This window comes from Parasteatoda tepidariorum, chromosome X2 (genome assembly GCF_043381705.1).
Source record: "Parasteatoda tepidariorum isolate YZ-2023 chromosome X2, CAS_Ptep_4.0, whole genome shotgun sequence".
Taxonomy (NCBI): Eukaryota; Metazoa; Arthropoda; class Arachnida; order Araneae; family Theridiidae; genus Parasteatoda; species Parasteatoda tepidariorum.
In genome coordinates, this window is record NC_092215.1 from 716,095 (window position 1) to 736,021 (window position 19,927).

General features: G+C 28.9%; 1 protein-coding gene across 1 annotated transcript in view; it reads right to left on the reverse strand.

Annotated features, from left to right (window-relative positions):
- Positions 1–660: 660 nt before the first annotated feature.
- Positions 661–19,927, reverse strand: part of LOC107440709 (homeotic protein proboscipedia) — an 89,794-nt gene continuing 70,527 nt past the window's right edge. The window contains exon 2 of the mRNA XM_016053693.3: positions 661–2,960. Coding sequence (XP_015909179.1) covers positions 934–2,960 — 2,027 coding nt within the window. The 3' untranslated portion in view covers positions 661–933. The remainder of the gene's footprint in view (positions 2,961–19,927) is intronic.

Consider the following 19,927-nt stretch of genomic DNA (forward strand, 5'->3'; position numbering starts at 1 on the left):
TAGATTTTTTGGAATGAAATATTTTATTGAATGATTGTTTATTTTTTCTTCAATTGTTGTTTAACATATGAATAATTGCAAAAAGAATAATTTTTTGTGAATTATCAAGAAAATGGTTTGGTATCACAGATGGTGTATGTGCAGAATATTAAATTATAAATCATACTTAAACAATTTTTTAAAGCTTAAAAATAGAAAATAAGATAAAATTGTTTTTTTTTTATTAATTATATTATATTATTTATCTAATTTTTATGTAATTAGTAACTATGAAATATATACGATTTTCTGTGTTTAATGTACTTGTATAGATACACTATCTACTTTCTTATTAACCGGCAAATAAAAGTATATGTATATTTAAATTTATTTCTATAATTTTCAATAATGATAATTTTTATTATTAACTTATTTGCCATTTATGAAAAAAATTAGATATAATAAAAAGAATTAATTTTCAAAAAATATGTTCATAATCAAACAATAACTGAAATTCGTTTGAACTGATACATAATGTTTAAATAGTTATTTTCTAATTTGCTTATAAAATTCTATGCAATAAATCATAAAATAAACAATTCAATGTACGCTGCACATTTTAAATTGCGTATGATAGAATGCTGAGTTAAAGTATCAGTTTATTTTAGATAGTAGAAAAAGTTTGAAATAAAATAAAATTTTATTTAGTAAATAAAATCTGGACTAGAAATTTATTGCAAAAATAATCAACCGAACAAAAAAAAGCTCTGGTTGCTTTTGATTGAAAATAAATACTCCCATTCTTCTTAGCATAGATTGTTAATCAATTTCGTCACCTGGGGTTTGCTTTAGCACAAATATATAACCGGGTTTATGCACCTTCATGTGCAGTGTGTAGGATACATGCACCTGTGACGCAAGTAAACTTAGAGCAAAGAATATGAATTTTTTTCTTCAGCTTAGCTGATAATATTCAGATGAGGAAAACTCGCTAGCTAAGGTCAGGAAGTTGAAGTCAGATGTACCACAAGAATTGTTGTTTGCTGCTCCATTATTGTTGTTATTTGAGGTAAAACTATCTGATGAGTCATAATAGCTGAAGGATAAGTCACCTTCTGTTGAGCACTGTCCTCTGTAATTTTCTGAATTTTGGTTATATGTGGGAATGTTTGCAGTGTCACCAACTGTATGGCTCACCTCGTAGAGATTGCTTGTTTGGGGAAAATTCTGTTTTGGGGCTGTTGCACTGTAATCGGGTACTCGATTGTTGTTGCCCGTACTGTTGCTTAAATCATAATAAATTGTTTGGGATGCATTTTCATCAAATGAATCTGCGCGATAACCACTGTTGTTATTGCTGTGATGTGGATAGCAATATGAGACAGAGCCATCAGGATTAATACTGTTTGGTACATATTGTTCACCGGTAGAACTAACACTTGACTCATAACCATTGTTAGTATGAAGATTGTTGTAATTTCTGTTGATATAACTGGAGTTGATTTCATTTCTGTAGTCATGCATGTAAGCAGCATGAGAATGAGGTTGATGTGGTGCATCTTGTGGAGGTAAAGAATCCACTGAGTATGGATAAGGTGATTTGGAGACGGGTGAGGTATGTGAAGTAGCCCGTTGAGGTGCAACAGAATGGGAACCTAGAGATACATTACTTCCCATTTGTGACCCTGAATTGTGAGGCATTGATCCATGTTGAGATTGACATGACCGCTCACTTGCATAATACATTGATGATTGCACTTGGTTTCCATATGAGTTTTGTTGCGATATCCAATCATTATCCATGCGCTGAGGAGAAGGATGCTGATAAGATTGTTGTTGATTTGGTGTAGATGGTGGTGTGCGGTAACAATATCCACCTTGACTCACATTTGGAGACATTCCTCTGTGGTTTGTTTGGTTATAACCCATCAAACCATTAGGATCTGGTGTGTAAGGAACTGCAGATGAGTATGAACGTGTTCTATGATAAGATGAACTAGGAGACATATGGGGCGGAGGACAGTGTGGTGAGTTCATCTGATAAACGCCACCAGGACTTGTGCAATGGGAACTATTCGTTACTGGTGAGCAGTTAATATTGCACGGAGAATTACAGAACGGTATGCTTGTAGTGTCCATCGGACACGATTGAGAAAGTTTTCGGGCACCTCGGCTTGTCACAGTGAGGTGACCATTTGACATTCCTGAACATAGAGCTCTGCTATTTTTGGCCTCACTATTAACAATTGTTTGTGGCCTATCAGAGCCTAAGCCATTAAGATTGTGCATGAGTGGTTCTGTTGGCGGAGATGATGAAAGTGAATTGTCAGGAGACTTTAGGTCGCTGATCACTGGACTTCCTTTCCGCGATGTGTCAGTCGCTGCACTAATCTGAGCAGAACTAGGAGAATTTATTCTATTCTGTTGGTGAGTCGAAAACTCTGAATCTAGATTTAAAAGTCTCTCAGAAGAGGAACAAGGTGAGAGAGCATCACCAATGTCGTTACTACCTGTCAAAGCAGCTGTTGACGAAGGTGACCTGTCTATGGCAGTTCTATCAGAAGAGATTTCACGAGGTTTTTTAGTACCTCGTGGTGTTCTCTCGGGACTACCAACAGAAGAAGATGTTTCTGTAGCAGATCGGTCATCAGCAGAATCTGTCTTATTTGTATCTCCTTCATTCCCAGAAAGTGTTGAACCATTTCCAGTGGGAGTGGATGAAGCAGTTGGTGTTTCACTACCTTCCATCTCACCCTTTTCATCACCATTTTTGGTCATCATACTCTGACGTTTATGCTTCATCCGCCGATTTTGGAACCACACTTTGACCTGACGCTCTGTAAGGTCAAGCGAAGCAGCAATTTCAATGCGCCTCGGTCGACACAAATATTTGTTGAAGTGGAATTCCTTCTCCAGCTCTAGCAGCTGCGTGTTAGTGTAGGCAGTCCTCAGGCGACGAGGCATCCCGTTTTCATTGTTTTCTAAAAGAAAAAGAACAAAAATATTACAAAATTTTATTTAAATTTGCACTAATTTCAAAGCATTTTAATTGAATAATTTAATGAAATCATTATTAATTTAGCTAAGTTTATGTATTCAAAGATTATATTTGTAATACCATCTCTGTGTGCATGACATACACCAAGGCTACGGGTAGGGAAAATGCCTAATAGTGGCACTTTTGAACAAGATTAAAATTGAATCTAAAATATTTAAATTACATAAGTACAAAAATTAAATTAAGTAAGTTAAAATCAAATATAAAGTGAAGATGCAACTAAAGAGAACATAACAGTAAAATGAGCACATAAATAAACGCATGATGCTCCTATTATTGTTTATTGTGCATGGGCGAAATATATCAATAATCCGAAAACAATTGTTGTCATTTCATCATAAAAATTTCATTCAACAATTGCCTTTTATTAACACTAAGTATAATCATCCTAAATTTTTTTTTTTTTTTTGAAGTTGGCTGGTTTGTAAATTGTATACAGTATTAGTTAATTATATACAGTACCACTGATACAGTATATATATATTAATGCAAAATTAATAGATTTCATTATTAACAACAAGGACTTATAATTATTAAACTAACCACTATTTTTACAGGGATGCTAAACTACTCTGAATTCGACAAATCATTTTAAAAAAACGATGGAGAACTTACATCCAACTAAAATTGTAGATTTTCGGTTAATCTTGCCAAATTTTTAAAAGGCTCAACACGGCATAACTGTTAGAAATTGGCGAATCACATAAGCCTTTGAATTATTTAGAAGTAGTAGTTCGTACAAACTCTATAAATCGAATTTACTAAACCAAGGTTCATATATTAACACGTTGAGCTCCACGTCAGCCATCGGTGGCTGACACTGGACTTTCCATTTAGGCCGCCTCAGACAGCGGTGGCTGACACTGAAATTACATTTAGGCCGCGTCATCCACCGGTGGCTGACACTGACCTTTCACATAGGCCGCGAAAAACAGCTGGCTGACAGCGTATAACATGATATGGAACTATAAAATTTACACTCTTTTCTGGAATTACAGAAGATTTATTCAAAATTTACTTAATTATTGTGATTCTTGGTTTAATAAATTAATTTACTAGGTTTTTATCCACCACTATTTCTAAACGATTCGTAGGCTTATATAATTCACAACTTTTTTCAGATATGTCATGCTAAACCTTTTAAAAACTAGCAAAATCTGTCTAATATTTGCAAATTTAGTTTGTAGTTATTTACCGTTGTGGCCTGACGGGCAAGACATGTAAAATTAGCGAGGGGCTCAACGTGTTAAAATATACCACTTGAAAATATTTATTCGCTATGCTGAACAAGTTGGCATCTCTGTACTTATCTCATCAAGCCCTGCCACTATATGTGGTCAATATATGAAAAACACCAGTGTGAAGAAAATGGAAGTATTTATTCAGATCTGTTAACTTCTCCGATCAGAGGTTTTCTCCAAATACTTAATTTGGTAACAGAATTTCTGTTTTAACAATTGATTTAATAAGATATCTACCACCACAATCTATAAATATTAGAAAGACGTATATATGAAATGAAGAAGTGGGCTCCAAATGATGTCGAAATTTTTAAACTTTGCTTGGATGATTATTATTTTACTATCACTTTAAATAAGCTTCCGGGCTTCTGCCCATTTGTTTAGACTATAGTTTTTTCTGTTACCTAACACTTTAGTTTAAAAAAAAAAGACTATGCTTTGATTTCAAATATAAATCAATATATTGAGGTAAATCATGCAAAATGATCCAAATATTGAAATTCTGCCATTTTTCTTCTTTTTTATGAGGAGATGAATGAAGCGGAAAAAAATTAAAAAAAATTTTTAAAAAAATCCGGAAGTAAAAGATAGAATCTTTTCATCAACTCACACGATTGTATCCGAAATTCACTCTTTCTTGCGGATATAAACGTGTGAGCTGATAAAAAGATTATATCTTCTATTTTCCGGATTTTTTTAAAAATTTTTTTTAAATGTTTTGTCTTTTTTTCGGAATTTTTTTCTTCTTCCGGTTTTTATTATTATTTTTCACCTTTTTCCCCTTTTTTCATTGTTCTGTAATTTTTCCCTCGTTTTCTCTACATTTTGAACTTATTTTATGAGTTCTATTTATTTGCAGTTTATGCGCAATAAATAAAACTTATTGTTTTTCTTAATTTTCTTCGTGTTTTTTTGTACTTATTTATTATGCGATATATATATTTCTTTAATTATGAAAAACAGTTTAATAGTTACTAAAAAATCTGTTAGATTATCGGAATTATGTTTGTACTAAAATATAAAATGCAAAAATAAGAAGTTTGATTTTTTTTTAAAAATTCATATTCAAAAATGTAATAATAATTGATTTTGTTAATTAAAGTAATTTCAATGATGAATAACCTTTTTTCTCAAATCGAAATAATTATAAATGAGTTGAAAGTTGAAAAAAATATTGTTTAGAAGTGACTCGTGTTTGGAAGACTTAACACAGAAAAAGACGCAGTGTTTTCCGCAGTTATTTCATAACCATAAATTATAGAAATGCTTAATGTAATATCTTCGACTTTAATTAATACAAAATAACGACAAATTATGGAAAAATGTTTAGTAAAAATTCTACGTCAAAGTGTTAATAACTGCATTTTAAAAACTTTCCTTTTCTATGGTCATTATCCACAATAAGGACTTTTAATTTTATTGTTCATCTGCCACTTTTTGAAGAATTAAAGTAGCGAATAAATTAGGTGGATATTTTTTCCCTTTTACCTATTAATTGGGCTTAAAATGATAACAACTGAGGGACATGAAAAACGAAATGTACATTTTAGCATTATTAAAATATCTTGGTACTCATGCATATTATGCTCATCCAACAATGAAATGATTGGGTTGTCTTATGTCAGGCGAAAAAAATATTTTCCCAAAAAGGAAGCGAAACGTTGTTTTAACGATTACATTAAATATAAAATTTAAGAATTATTCCGCTGTGCGAAAAAAAAAATATCAACTCAAGCGACAAGATGCTCAAAACTAAGATATTTAAATTTTTTTTTCAATATTAAATTTTGTTTTATCAGTTCTCTGAAATTATATTTAGCATTTATAGCATTAACAATGAAAAGAAAATAGTTGTTAAACCACTCCTCTCGAAATCAATCGTGAAGCACTTCTGCTGTTTTTTCAATTTCACGGCAGTATACTGGTGTTGAATATTATACAAACATACAATTTTAGCTTTACATTTTTGTTGAATCTCAGAAATAATAAAAAATTATAGATTTTGTTTCTAGAGTAAAGAAAATAATAAGTAAAAGGAAAAGTAACGAAATTCATTGTTTATACACAATGATGTTATGTTTTATTTACTTATTTATTTTAAAGGAGGGAAAAAAAACTTTTCAACTAACTTGCTTCGTTGCTCAAGAAGAAATAAATAGAAAGAAAAAAAAGAAAAAGGATTTAGAACACTTTCCAAATTCACAAAGCCCTATTTGTCTGGTAGTATTCGAATCTCTTTTTTTTTTCTTCCATATTTTTTTTCCTCTGCTGGTCGGCGTATTTAATAATGTGGAACGTCATAATCATCGTTTCCGCTTTGACATAATGTTAAACACCGTCTGTCGTTCACATAAACTTATTCTCATTGAATCAAGGTTGATTTCAAAACAAGAAATAATGAAGTGTATCATTAATAATTATGGATACTATTTATTATTATTTTTCATGAGTAATTTCCAGTGTATTAGTATTTTATATAGTAAACTAATAGTTTAAATGTTTGGTATTTCAATAGTTCACCACTTTTTTACATCATTTGACACGTATTGATCTGCCCCAGAGTATGATTTAGGAATCTTTTTTTCAATCTTACATTTTGCCGATATTTAAGAACAGCAATTGGAATACGTGTTCAAAGCAATCAATTTAAATGATTTTATATGATTTGAATAAATTTAAAAGACGAAATTCGCGAAAAAATGAAAAACAAGTTTTAGGTCTACCAGAAAGTTCTGTCTGCGACACTTCCATTTACAGTAATACAAAAGGTTCTTTTATAAAAGACCCTTGGAAACTCAATAATATTGTTTCAGCTTAAGAAGATGCAACATATTCAAACATGTAACGAAAGTATCCGACAGGGGTATATGTATTATGTACGAGTAAGCACAATACCACTTTTTTTATGAAGGCAACTTTTGCATCTTTGAATAATAAGGCGTGTATTTCCACGGATAAAATTTTCCGGTAGACCTAATGTATATTCCAACAGTTTAGTCGACTATCAAGTAGACATTAAAGAACCAAAACTTTCAGAATTTTTGGTAATTTTGCCAACATTTTAAAAGCCTCACCTCGAAAAAACAGGAAGAAAGTGGCGTTGCGTAAAAACGTTCAAATCATTTATACGTCGCAGTGTGGAAACAAGTTTAAATGAATGAAAAGTAACACATTAAAACATAAACATAGCTACTACTAAAATAAATTTTTACAAAAAGCGTACAAATTTGCCATTCCTGGTATACTTGGCAAAATATGGTGAATCTTTTGTATTGATATGAAAAGCAGCCTCATCATAAAAGTGATAGATCACTTCACCAACCAATATAAATTGGTGTGATAATGATAAAACAAAACCCCCTCTATGAAAAATGTTTTTGTCTATTTACAATAAAATTGGATATTTTACTCATTTAATTCACAACTTAATTTAAAGATGGTTTTGGTACCAAATATAGATTTAAATATCATTAAAATATTTTGATGAATGTCTTTCTAATTTAAGATTTATGCTGACAATGACATAATAAGATTTAAGGGACTTTATAGAATTCAAAATTGTTAAAATAAATATTTCATAGTGTTAGACGGAAAAGAAATTTCAGAAGTCGATTTTTTTTACCAAAATATGATTCTAAATTTAAAATTTAGATGGTAAAGAGGGTTAAACTTAATTAATGTAATTGAATTGAAGCTAAAACCTTTTAATCCTTGTAAACTATCCTAGTAAAAAAACATAGACATTTGTGTTCAATGTTTTCCTAAAAAAATTGCCCGATTATTTTTCTTACAAACAGCACTTTATAAAACTTCCAAATTCATCTATCTATGAACCACTTTCTGCTTAAATATTATTTGCAAATTAAAAAATATATATTTAGATGTTGAAAAGGGTTAAAATTAATAACTATAATTGAATTGAAGCAAAAACCTTTTAATCTTAGTAAACTATCTTAATAAATAAATTCAGACATTTGGGTTAAATGTTTTCCAAAAATGAAAATACCCGAATTTTTTTTTCTAACAAAACACACTTCATGAAACTTCCAAATGCAAATATGTTTAAACAAAACACAAAGGTTTATTTCCAGACGTCTCATATGTCATTTAATTTGGATTTGGAAGAAAAAAAAACCATCCAACAAATTATAAATGACTGGCAGCTTCAACATTTTCGACGCAGATGAGGGTTTTGTTATTCAAAAAATAATATACTAAGCGATTCAGAAAACAAATATATGTCAGAATTTGTGAGTGGAATATCAAGTCAATATTTCATTATTTGTTCACTCTGCGATATTTGAACAATTAGTTTTAATCATTTGAGGAAGTAAATTATAGTTTATTATAAAAATAATATGAAGATTATACGAAGTGGCAATATGATACAGAGATGCCAACTTGCTCCAGACAGCAAATAAGTATTTTAAAGTGGTAGTATATCAATTGTGATTCTTGGTTTAATAAATTCAATTTAGTAGATTTTTATCCACCATTATTTCTAAGTAATTCGTAGGCTTATATAATTCACCACTTTATAGTACTTATGCCACTTTATAGTACTCTTATAAGGCATGCAAAAATAGTCAAATATTTGCAAAATTTACTTTGTAGTTATTTACTGTTTTTTTTTTAATTATTTGGCATCTCTGTAGGATATATTATTTAACTCAATTAACTTTTTTTGAAATTAATCAATTACATTTTGGTGTTCTTATATACAATAAAAAAATTAAAATTTGCTGGTAAAATATATATTCATAATAACCGTTTGACGCAAACTTTTTATTAAACATACTTTCCACTATTTTTTTCATTATTTTGTATTAATTAAGGTAAAAATAACTGAAAATATTATCCTTAACATTTTAATAATTTATAGTTATGAAATGCAGCGTGAAACACCAATATATTTTTTTTGCATTAAAAGTAAAATCTTTTAAGCGCGGCTCTCCTTCAAATAATAACACNAGTATACATTAAATTTTTAAAGCAAAAGGATCTCTCATAAAACTTTTATCAGAACTTAAGAATCTAGCCATGTGGCCTGCAATTTTATAAGTAATAGTGGACAAGTTACGCTAAAATAAATTTTTTTTAAATATTAAGACATTAATTTTGCAACCGTCTGAAAAGAAGATTTTCTGAAACTACGGAAATTCCGTAGCAGTTGGAGGGTATGCCAATAAATTTTTTTTTGCATTAAAAATAAAATCTTTTAAGCACGGCTCTCCTCCAAATAATAACACTTATTTGCAGTTATTTAGATCTGAGGGAAACAGATATTCATCATTGAAATTTCGTTAATTTGCAAAATCAATTATTGATACATTTTGGAATATGGATGAAATTTTTTTTTTTCAAACTGCATTTTATGGATATTTTAGAACAGATATATTTTGGTAATCTGGCGGATTTTTTGTTGATATTTAGATTTCTTTTATGATTAAGTATATATATTTGCTTGAAATGAGGGCGTCTGAAAAATATATCTTAAAGGGAACACCAGTCAGAGGTTCTATTGGATGCTCAAAATATTTATTAAAGTTAGATATTCTCATATGGTTATTTAAAATCAGAGATGAAACAAGAAAGGATTGAGAAGCTTTTGTTTTATAGCTAAATACTGATTTCGCAATGATACGTTGGCGTTTGTTGGGACTGGTTTCTTCCCAAAAGCGAAAATTTGGTACCATTTCATTATTATTTTTTCTGTAGAGGTAAGACCCTCCCAACACATCAATATATTTAAATCCGATTTAAAGCTGAAGTGGGGGTTAGTAGGAAAAGGAGATAGCCTATTGGTTTAAAGACTATCTACGTTTTTCACTACTGCAGTTTCAAAAGTAGCTTTAAGGATTAAGTTTCTAATATTTTGTTTATGAAATAGTAAATATTTTTGATCAATTCATAGTGATAATTTTAATACGGTTCAAATAATCTTAGAAACATAAAAAAATGGACACAAGATTTATGATTACAGTATTGCAGAGATGCCAACTGCTCCGGACACGCCAAAATAATTAATAAAACGGTAAATTACTACACAGTAAATTTTGCAAATATTTGACTATTTTTGCTTGCTTTTTGAAAGGTATAGCATGACACAAGTATTATAAAGTGGTAAATTATATAAGCCTACGAATTATTTAGAAATAGTGGGGAATAAAAATTTTCTAAATTGAATTTATTAAACCAAGAATCACAATTGATAAACTACCACTTTAAATATATATTTGCTGTCCGGAGCAAGTTGGCATCTCTGGTATTGAATATTTTCTTGTTTAGCTACAATTTTAGAGTGCCATTTCATGAATCTCATACCAATTTAACCGTTTACCTGTCGGACTCTTATTTCGCACTGATGGAAAAAGTGCCTTAATGAAAACTGTGGTTACCAGATCTGCATAGAAATTAAATGGAAATTTTCCTCATTTAGCTACTAATTTTTTTTTATTTTTAAAAAAATGCTACAACTTTTTGACTTCAGAATGAAATTTATGTCACGAGATGCATAATTAATGATTAATGTTGATATGAATGGTCGATTTTGTTGAATTACAAATTCTTTCAAATTTTTTGAAAAAAGAAACCGAAAATGGTTCCAATTGGTATTTAAAAACGGTTAACAATAATTTAGATTTAATTTCGAAATAGTTCAGCAAATCAAAAATGCCAGTATAAAAAATACTATAATTTACAATGTCCATTGATTTAAGAATAACAAGTTTCAATCTGTAGCGGTAAACTCGAAATCGTGTGCACATGAAATGAAACACTTCAAAACAAATAGATGCCTTTTTTGAACTAATTTTGTTACATGAGTTTAAAAAGTAAACAAACATAGTCATTTCAGAAAAAACGTTGACAAAAACATGAATTCCAAGTGAGTGACATACATTTTAAATACTTTTCTATTCTTGAAAGTCAAACACCACTAAGAAAACTATTCAGTCTAGGATGGATATTTTTGTGTAACCAAAAAGAATCTTAAGAGGTTTTTGTCAATTTTTTTTCCCTCTTTCTTTTTCTACTGTTGTCTTTGGGACAGTTCCAACGCAAATCTTTTTTGAGAGTTTTTATTTTGACTTTATTGTTCTCTTTCTATTTGATATTTGATGTTGATACTTGATTTTCAGCTACCAGAAACATGTTCAATTATATATTTGTGGTAGTAAAATGTTACTGAATCAAAAATATTTAACTTGTTTTAAGTTTTTCGTTATTTTTCCACTTATATTCATAACAATGCAATTTATAACTATTGTTTTAATATTTATTTCACATATTTTATGGAAAGTATTTCAATGAAGTAACATGAAGTCACCAGCAAAATTAAAGAAATGTTTTTACGCATGATGCTCGAAAATCAAGACACCCACGAAAAAGTATAAAAAACATTTTTTAAATTGCAATTTTTATGCACATTTGAAGAAAAAAATCTAATTTTTGAACACGAATAGAGAAAAATACTACGTCAGAACAGATTTTTTTTTAGTACAGGAAAAAAACACAGTGGCATTTAGCTTCCAAACAAACAATTTATTAGTCAAATCCTGAAGGAATCATGGGAAGATAGCACCGAAACAGAGGCAAAGAAAAAAAAAGCACCAAAAAAGAGTCCGTGCAATACCACAATATAACAGAATGTAATATCCTTAAAAAGACGAATGAAGAGTTTTAATCAAGTTTTAAATCACACTGTTAAAAATCAAAAGATGAGAAGAATTTTAAAAAAAATTATGACTGTTTCATGACATATGAAGTGAATGGCTGATTAATAATAATTCGTGACAAATATATTTTTAATAATTAATAATAATGCATAATTAATAATGATAATTCATGACTTATTACGATCGATACAGTAAGTATAGGGGTAAGAGTGAACAAGTAATAAAATTTATTATTTCAACTATTGCTGGTTTTAAAAAGAACAAGTATAATCAAAATGAAAAAGAATTTAACCTAAAGATACAGTCTGAAGTAAATAATCTTAAATTTTTATTTTATTTTAGAAAACATTAATTAATTTATAATAACAAGTGATCTTAAAAAAAACTGTTTCAATAACAAGCGTATTTTAAATATATTTTTAGAAATTTATTTTATTAATATTTAAGTCGAATTTGATTTTTATTTTATAAACTATACTTCACAAATTAATATTAAATATCAGCTGAGAAGCAATAAGTGCAAATCAAAAATACAATATTTATAAATACAATAGAAGAAATAAAATTCCATGGGTAGCTATTATTTTGAATTATTATTATTGTAATGTGTTAAAGTATTAGTTTCATGTAAATTTTTTATTGTACAAGCATTAATTGCTTATTTATCTATTTTATTTCACTAGCAAAAAAGCTTTTATCTATTTTATTTATCTAGCAAAGTAGCTTTTATCTATTGGTTATTTATCTAGCACATAAACTTTTATCTAAAAGTTATTTATCTAGAGAAGAAGCATTTATTTAGTGTCAATTGAGATTTCATTCTACCGGAATAAAATTTGAATTAACATTGTAAGCAGACTTTTCAACTATCATTAGCCCACTTAACGAAACACGCAACGATCAGAAGTAGATCTTCCATATGTATGTTTAAATTATTTAAACCTAGCAGTAGTCAGTTCAAATCAAACTTATTAAAATAAGAATCTAATTTGAATTCATAGAGGTGGATACCAGATTAATTGATAATTGGCGTTATTTCGCTAAAATTATAGAACATTGCAAAAACCTGCAAAGAATTATCTGCTATTTAAAGCAAATAAATAAAATAAAAGGCATTTCTCTTTTTGTAAAGATTTTCTTTAAAACAATTTGCCAGTCCTTCGATAAAAACAAAGCATTCGAATAGTTTAATATTTCTCTTTTGAAACAATGTTTTGGAAAATAATCAAAATCTTAGAGCTCTTTTTTTTAAAATTTATTACGACTTTAGAAAATTTTTATGGTTGTAAAAATCCTTTTTAAGGGAAAAAATAATGGCGAAAAATTCATCAGAAATAGTCACTTGAATTTTTCCTTGAAATTATGCAAAAATCAAAGATATTCAATGTACTAATGCGTAAGACAGTAAGTTGTGGTAGTTGGTTTATAATTAATTTAAAACTTCATGAATAAATTTTGCTTTTACTTTAATATCATAGCCTTTTATGTTACCGTTTCACCTGAAAGTAGTGAAATAACAATTAACTGTAAGATGAAATGCTTTAGATTTTATTCATCTTTAATGTCCTAATATATCATAACATCTATCAAAAAATATTTTATTTATACCATACCTAATTATAAATGTAAGACAACCTCTTTTACGTAGTTGATTCTTTCTTAAAAAGGCCATAAAATAAATATTTCTACTAAGAAAGAATTTAGCTCAGAAAGATAAATAAAAAAATAATATAATTTTTTTTTTTGAAAAAATACAGCTGCGTGAATTCAGAACCACATTTAGATTTTAAAATCAGTTTAAAATCAACATATTTAAAAAACGACCCAGGATTATTTATTATTGTATCTATTTTCTTAAAACAGTAATGAATAAATAAATCCTTTTAAGAAATTCAATCTATTAAAAAACAATTAATTAACAAGTATTTTACATTTACTGTAAAAAACGTAGAAGCTTTAAATTGATTAGATATATCTTAATATTTTCTTTTCTACTCAACATGAAACGCACGACTTGCTCGTCAAAAAGAGCAGTGACGTCACACATCCTGGCTCTCAGAGTCTATTTTAAACATCACCAATAAACGGTGTCTCATTCGGGGTGGCACCTCATCATCCATCCATCCATCCAAACATTCATTTATCTACTACTCTGGCACTACATTTCTTTCTTATCATGTTTTTTTTTTTTTTTTTTGTGGCATAAACAATATTTATTTCAAAACTTTTGATGCAATAGGATGCTGCTCAAATACTAAATCAGAAGTGTTTAATTAAACTTCGTAAAAATATCTGAAGAGTTTAAAAAAGACTGTAATTCTCAGTGTTATAGCAAAAACAAAGAAAAAGGTAATCAAGATTGTCTTTTCTCTCTTATAGGACATTTCTTGATATTTATCCATTTGCGGGGATAAAAAACCTATTAAAAAAACCTATTTTCACACTGTCTATACAAAATACTTTTATTAGTATACGTACTTATCACCAGAATTAATTACCAGTAGCATCAACTGTAGTAAGTAAATTTGTACGCAAATCCCCCTAAGCAGATACGCACCGATTTTTTTCTAGTGGTAGCAAAAGTTATGCTTCGAAATTATTTAACAACATCTGCACATCTACTTAAAATGCTACGTCTCGCTGCGAAGCTTTAAAATAATTGCAGACTAAATTTTTAAGAAAAATTTAATTATTCGTATTTTATTAAATCTTGGCACTTCCGGTATTGTAACAAAACTGAAAAATAAAAGAGATAAAAAGAATATAATTAATGCAAATTTTTTTTTTTTAAATTTAATTCTAAACTATATTATTTATGTTATCTTGTTTTAAATATTCTCGTACAGTTTTTTTTTTTAAATAAGGAAATTGTATTGTGAAATAAGAAATAAATTGCAAGTGAAGTCTTTCGATTTTTAACATAATTGTAACCGTACTGGTATCGAAATGATTTAATAACAACATTGCCAGAGCTTTGTCGGAAAATTTTTCTTGCTACACCATTTCAACATTAAAATAATTGAATTACCAGTTTTTCAATTCTTTACTTTCCAAGATCGGTGGTTTTAATGAGAAAAAAACAAAATTGAAACAAAAGATGCGCCTTTTAGTTTCTGTTCAAAAACCTAAATTTTCGTAATGTTGGCATTTTACAGGCCTGCTAACTACTACGCTTTTTGTAGAAAGTTTTATGGAATGGTAGGCATTTAAAACCAAAAGTTTCAGAATTTTTGTTAATTTTGCCTCACCACGAAAGAGCTGGTACAAAGTGGCATTGCATATGAACTTTAAGATCATTTATATGTAGTAGTGTGGAAAATAAGCTTAACGGAGTAAAAATTAATGCATTAACTTAACTACCAGAAGCGCTGAAGACTTTATACGCGCTATAGTTTTTGGTTCAATATACGATTCTTTGCTTAGTAAATTTGATTTAACACTAGGTTTACGGACGTTTCTTATATACTTATCTCTACGAAAACGCGTCAATTTGACGCATGAACGAATATATATAACAGCACTTACAGAGACGCCAACTTACTCCGGACTGCAAATATATATTTTAAAGTGGTAGTTTATTAATTGTGATTCTTGGTTTAATAAATTCAATTTAGTCGATTTTTATCTACCACTATTTATAAATAATTCGTAGGCTTATATAATTCACCCCTTTGTGTTTGCAAAATTTACTTAGTAGTTATTCACCGTTTTTATAAAATTATTTTGGCTTGTCTGGAGCAGTTGGCATCTTTGCACTTAGAAAGCAATGTAATTAGATACTATAAGAAAAAATGAAAATATGAGATATATATTTATAAAATATTCTAGTATTTTATTTTTCAATCCTCGAACTAAGCAACTGAAACCTTCAAAATCTGACACTCTGACATCAATTGACATTCTGCGTTTGTTCTTTCTATTATTGCTTATCGGTAACAGTTGTTTACCGCTTGTTTCATTTGAGATAACGATATCGGATAACGGAACGAAGTATTGTCGGGACATTCCAATTTGTCCAATTTTTTATTGATGTGATGTTTGCATGTTTACTCAAAATTTTGTCTAAATTACGATCGTGTGAAATTGACGCATATCCGTAGAGATAGGTATACCACAAAGAAAATTTCAATATTTCAACACTTTTGAAGAAAATAGACTTCAATATATATTTACCTCTAGCAATGGATAAAAGTCATTACAGGAGATAAAAATGCAAACGGGTTTTGTAATTTTCCTTATGAAATTCGAAATGCGTCAAAATGACGCGTCCCGTAAAACTAGGGTTAAAGCTACTTTCCTTACAACTACATGGGAATAATTCAAACATTCATATAAAAAGCCACTATCCATTTTTCTCATGTTAAAGCTTTTAAAGGGATGGAAAAATCAACCAAAATTCAAAAAGCTTTAGTTTTTGATTGTCTGCCGCTGTATAAAATATTTTACAAGAAGTGCAGTATTTGGCCGCTCTGTATTTGTAGTCTTGAAACTTGATTCCTGAATCAAATCACTTAATTGAAATTGTTTAATACTATTAATAGTCTGGAGACTCAATTCTTGAATAAAATCACAATGAAAAAGTTTATTGATATTAGTAGTCTTGAAACCCGATTTCAGAAGCAAATCACTGAATCGAAATTGTTTGTTAATATTACTACCCTGGAAACTTACTCTTCTTAGACCAAATAATTGAATTCTAGAGAAACTTTTCCCAGGTAGAATAGTTTATCAGTAAAAACCCGTTGGCGAATGATTTTCAAAAGAAATAGAATTGTTCCTGTAGCCCTGTCGAAGGTTTTCCGTCAAGATCTGCCAACACTCACTGACGAGAAGGGGGGAAAGATACAAGGTGGGTGAGGGAGAAAAGGGTTGAAGAGAGGGTGGGATGATAAGAACAAAATTTCATCAGTGGGCGAAAGTTTTCCAGAATTTTATCTTTGGAACATTAGGAACAAAGCAGCTAGTATCTGCGAGTATGTGGAAAGTACGCGTGAACCGCCGTCAGTCATTTGGCTTCGAACGAACTCATCAGCTTGAAATGAAGGGAAGAAAAAAATTAGAAAAAAGGAGGATGTACGTCAAAAAGAAAAAAATGTGGAAGGGAGCTAGAAGATAATTTACTTTCATTCTAAGCTAACTTCTCAATATGCAAGAAGCAATTGTGTCATGTGCCGTACCAGAAAGAAAAGGGAGACTTGGAATCATTTCTTTCAAATTCTTCAGAATATTTTTCGCAATGAAGTGGGTTATATTAATATTTAGTATTTAAAACAAGGTGTGAATTTAATGCTAGGAAAAACAAATTGAGTAAAAGATAGCGGAATAGTGAGAGAAAAGTCTTTTTGAAAAAAATATTTATAGAAGTAATGTAATTGTTACACAAAATTCTTCTAACTTCATTTTATTTTATTTATTTATTATTATTATTTTTTTTGGAAGGCTTTATTTAATATTTCCTTCCAAATAACGAACGCGAGTCTATCAACAGAAACACCTCTCCGATAACTGTCACACACTGGTAAGAAATTCCTGCGTTCAATAAGTGGCCTCTCATTCTTTCTATATAATTCAAATGCTTAAATGTTCAAGTAAAATGCATTTTAAGCAATTTTAAAATAAATATTCTTGAGATTTAAATAAAACGAAATTATGTACGCTATCAACAAAAATGGAATTGTAATTCCATTTCTGTTGACCACGTGTCCATCAACAGAATATTGACGAACAGAAAGAGTTAAGTACATAACTTTAAAAAATGTATATTCTTTGATTAAATTTCCAACACTTTTTTTTTCTTTTTTGAGACTCGGTTACCTTTAAAGATGTTCAGGATGCCCATTTCTGCAAAGGATTTTGTACAGGGCTGGACGATTAAAATCCGGCCTTTTTGCCAACCATGAATTGCATATGACTTTTTGTAAGATTTATCAATTGCTGGTGTTTAAATTTAACTACGCTATTTAAATTGTGCAGGAACACATTCTTCGATATTAACTCCTAATAATACGCAAGTTTTAGAGTTTTCCAACACCTATTTCGGATCGACATTAAATCATAGTTCTTACAGTGTACAATTCTATTCATCAGAAATTGAAATTCTTTCCATTTTCATTAAAAGAAAAAAAGGATACTAGAATCGTTAATTGTTAGAATTTTTTAGGCCCTAAACAGCTGAAATTCTTACAACAAATATTTTAGTTACGTTTTGTCATATTTCACTGTTTTTGTAGATTTATTTTTTCATTTTTTTTTTTAAAAATCTCAAATATAAAGATACATTCTATAAAAACAGGTGACGAATTAAAAGTACTTTTATGGTTTAAATGTGATTATTATTTAAAAAACATTTTTGAAAACATTCTTCGACCTGTTTTAAAACATATGCAGATTTATGATACGCAGGATTTACAGGATAGTAGACCATAAAAAAATATTAAAAAGTGGAGGTAAAAATTTTCTCATTTAAATCAATTTCTAGAGAATTAAAAGCGAAAAAAATGCAGTAGAAATATAAATAATTTAGATTTGATCTTCTGTAACTATTATATTTTAAATACAAGTGTTAGCTAACCAGAGAAATTATTAACAACATTCATTCAACATTTAAATTTTATATCATCAATTTTTCTTTTTTGTGATTGTCTCACAATATCAATAAAACCTTCAGGTATATTAATTTCAAAGTATTTAGTCAAAATACTAGTATCATCAGTTAAAATTAACTTTATTATTATAAAATGAACAAAATTAATTTCATTTTGTGATATTTGAGACTAATTTCAGCAAATATAAAAATTTTAGTTGCAGCTAGCATGGAATTTACCCAGAAATTAGTTCTAGACATTCTGCATAATAATAAAAAAATCTAGTCATATTATATTTGTTTAGTTTTACAATTGTATAGTAGTACAATTAAAAAAGAATGCCTAGCTTAAATACTGCACACAAAAAACATGATTTTTACAGGAATTAAAGATTATTAGGGAAAATAGCCTTATTATTGCAAAATTAATAATAAAATACAATTTCATGGCATTTTACCAATTATATTGAATACATAAATTTGAGTAAAAATAGTAGTAAAATTTATCAAGAAATTATTTCTAAACAATATGAATCATAGGAAAACAAATCTATTCTTCACCAAATTTCATAGATTTCATTCTAGATTAGCTTAGTTTTACTGGTAAGCGTGCGATTAAAAAATAATGCTTAGCCTAAAAAATGCGGAAAAAACATTATTTCTTCGGGATTTAAATATTATAATAAAAATTAGATTTTCTATTATTATAAAATAAACTATAAAACCAATTTCATGAAATTTGGACAATTACATTGAATAATGAATTTAAGTTACAATAACCATAAAATTTATCAAGAAATTATTTCTAAACACTATATGAAAAACAAGAAAACAAGTCTATTCTTGTCTCAATTTTATCGATTTCATACTATACTTGTATACTTTTATCAATTAGAGTGAAATTAAAAATGAATGCCCAGCCTAGATAATGCTAAAAAAATCGTTAATTCTTCCGGAATTAAAGCTTATAATGAAAAATTAATCTCAAAATTACACATCCTTTTTTATCAAATTAATTGGTCTGTTAGAGAAGATTGATGCATGGAAGATCGATTATCTTCCTAAAAGAGAAATATCGTTTTTTATTTCCCTCGTCCTTCAGCCCCCAATTATCAAAATCTTAATCACACTTAGTGAAACAGGTCTAATCTAGATACAGGTGAAACTCAGTTTTATAGTGTAAAATTTCTGGGAAAAGCATTTAAAAATATCATACCCTTTCTTTCATTTTTCTAAGATATTATTACTACTACACAGATAGAATTTTCATTCAAAAATTATGGTAAAATTAGCGGTTGCACTCTGTACATCCAAGTAACCGTAACATTTACGATAAAGAACATTTTTAGCCTATACGGTTTCGAAACTGCTTACAACTAGAATGGTTAAG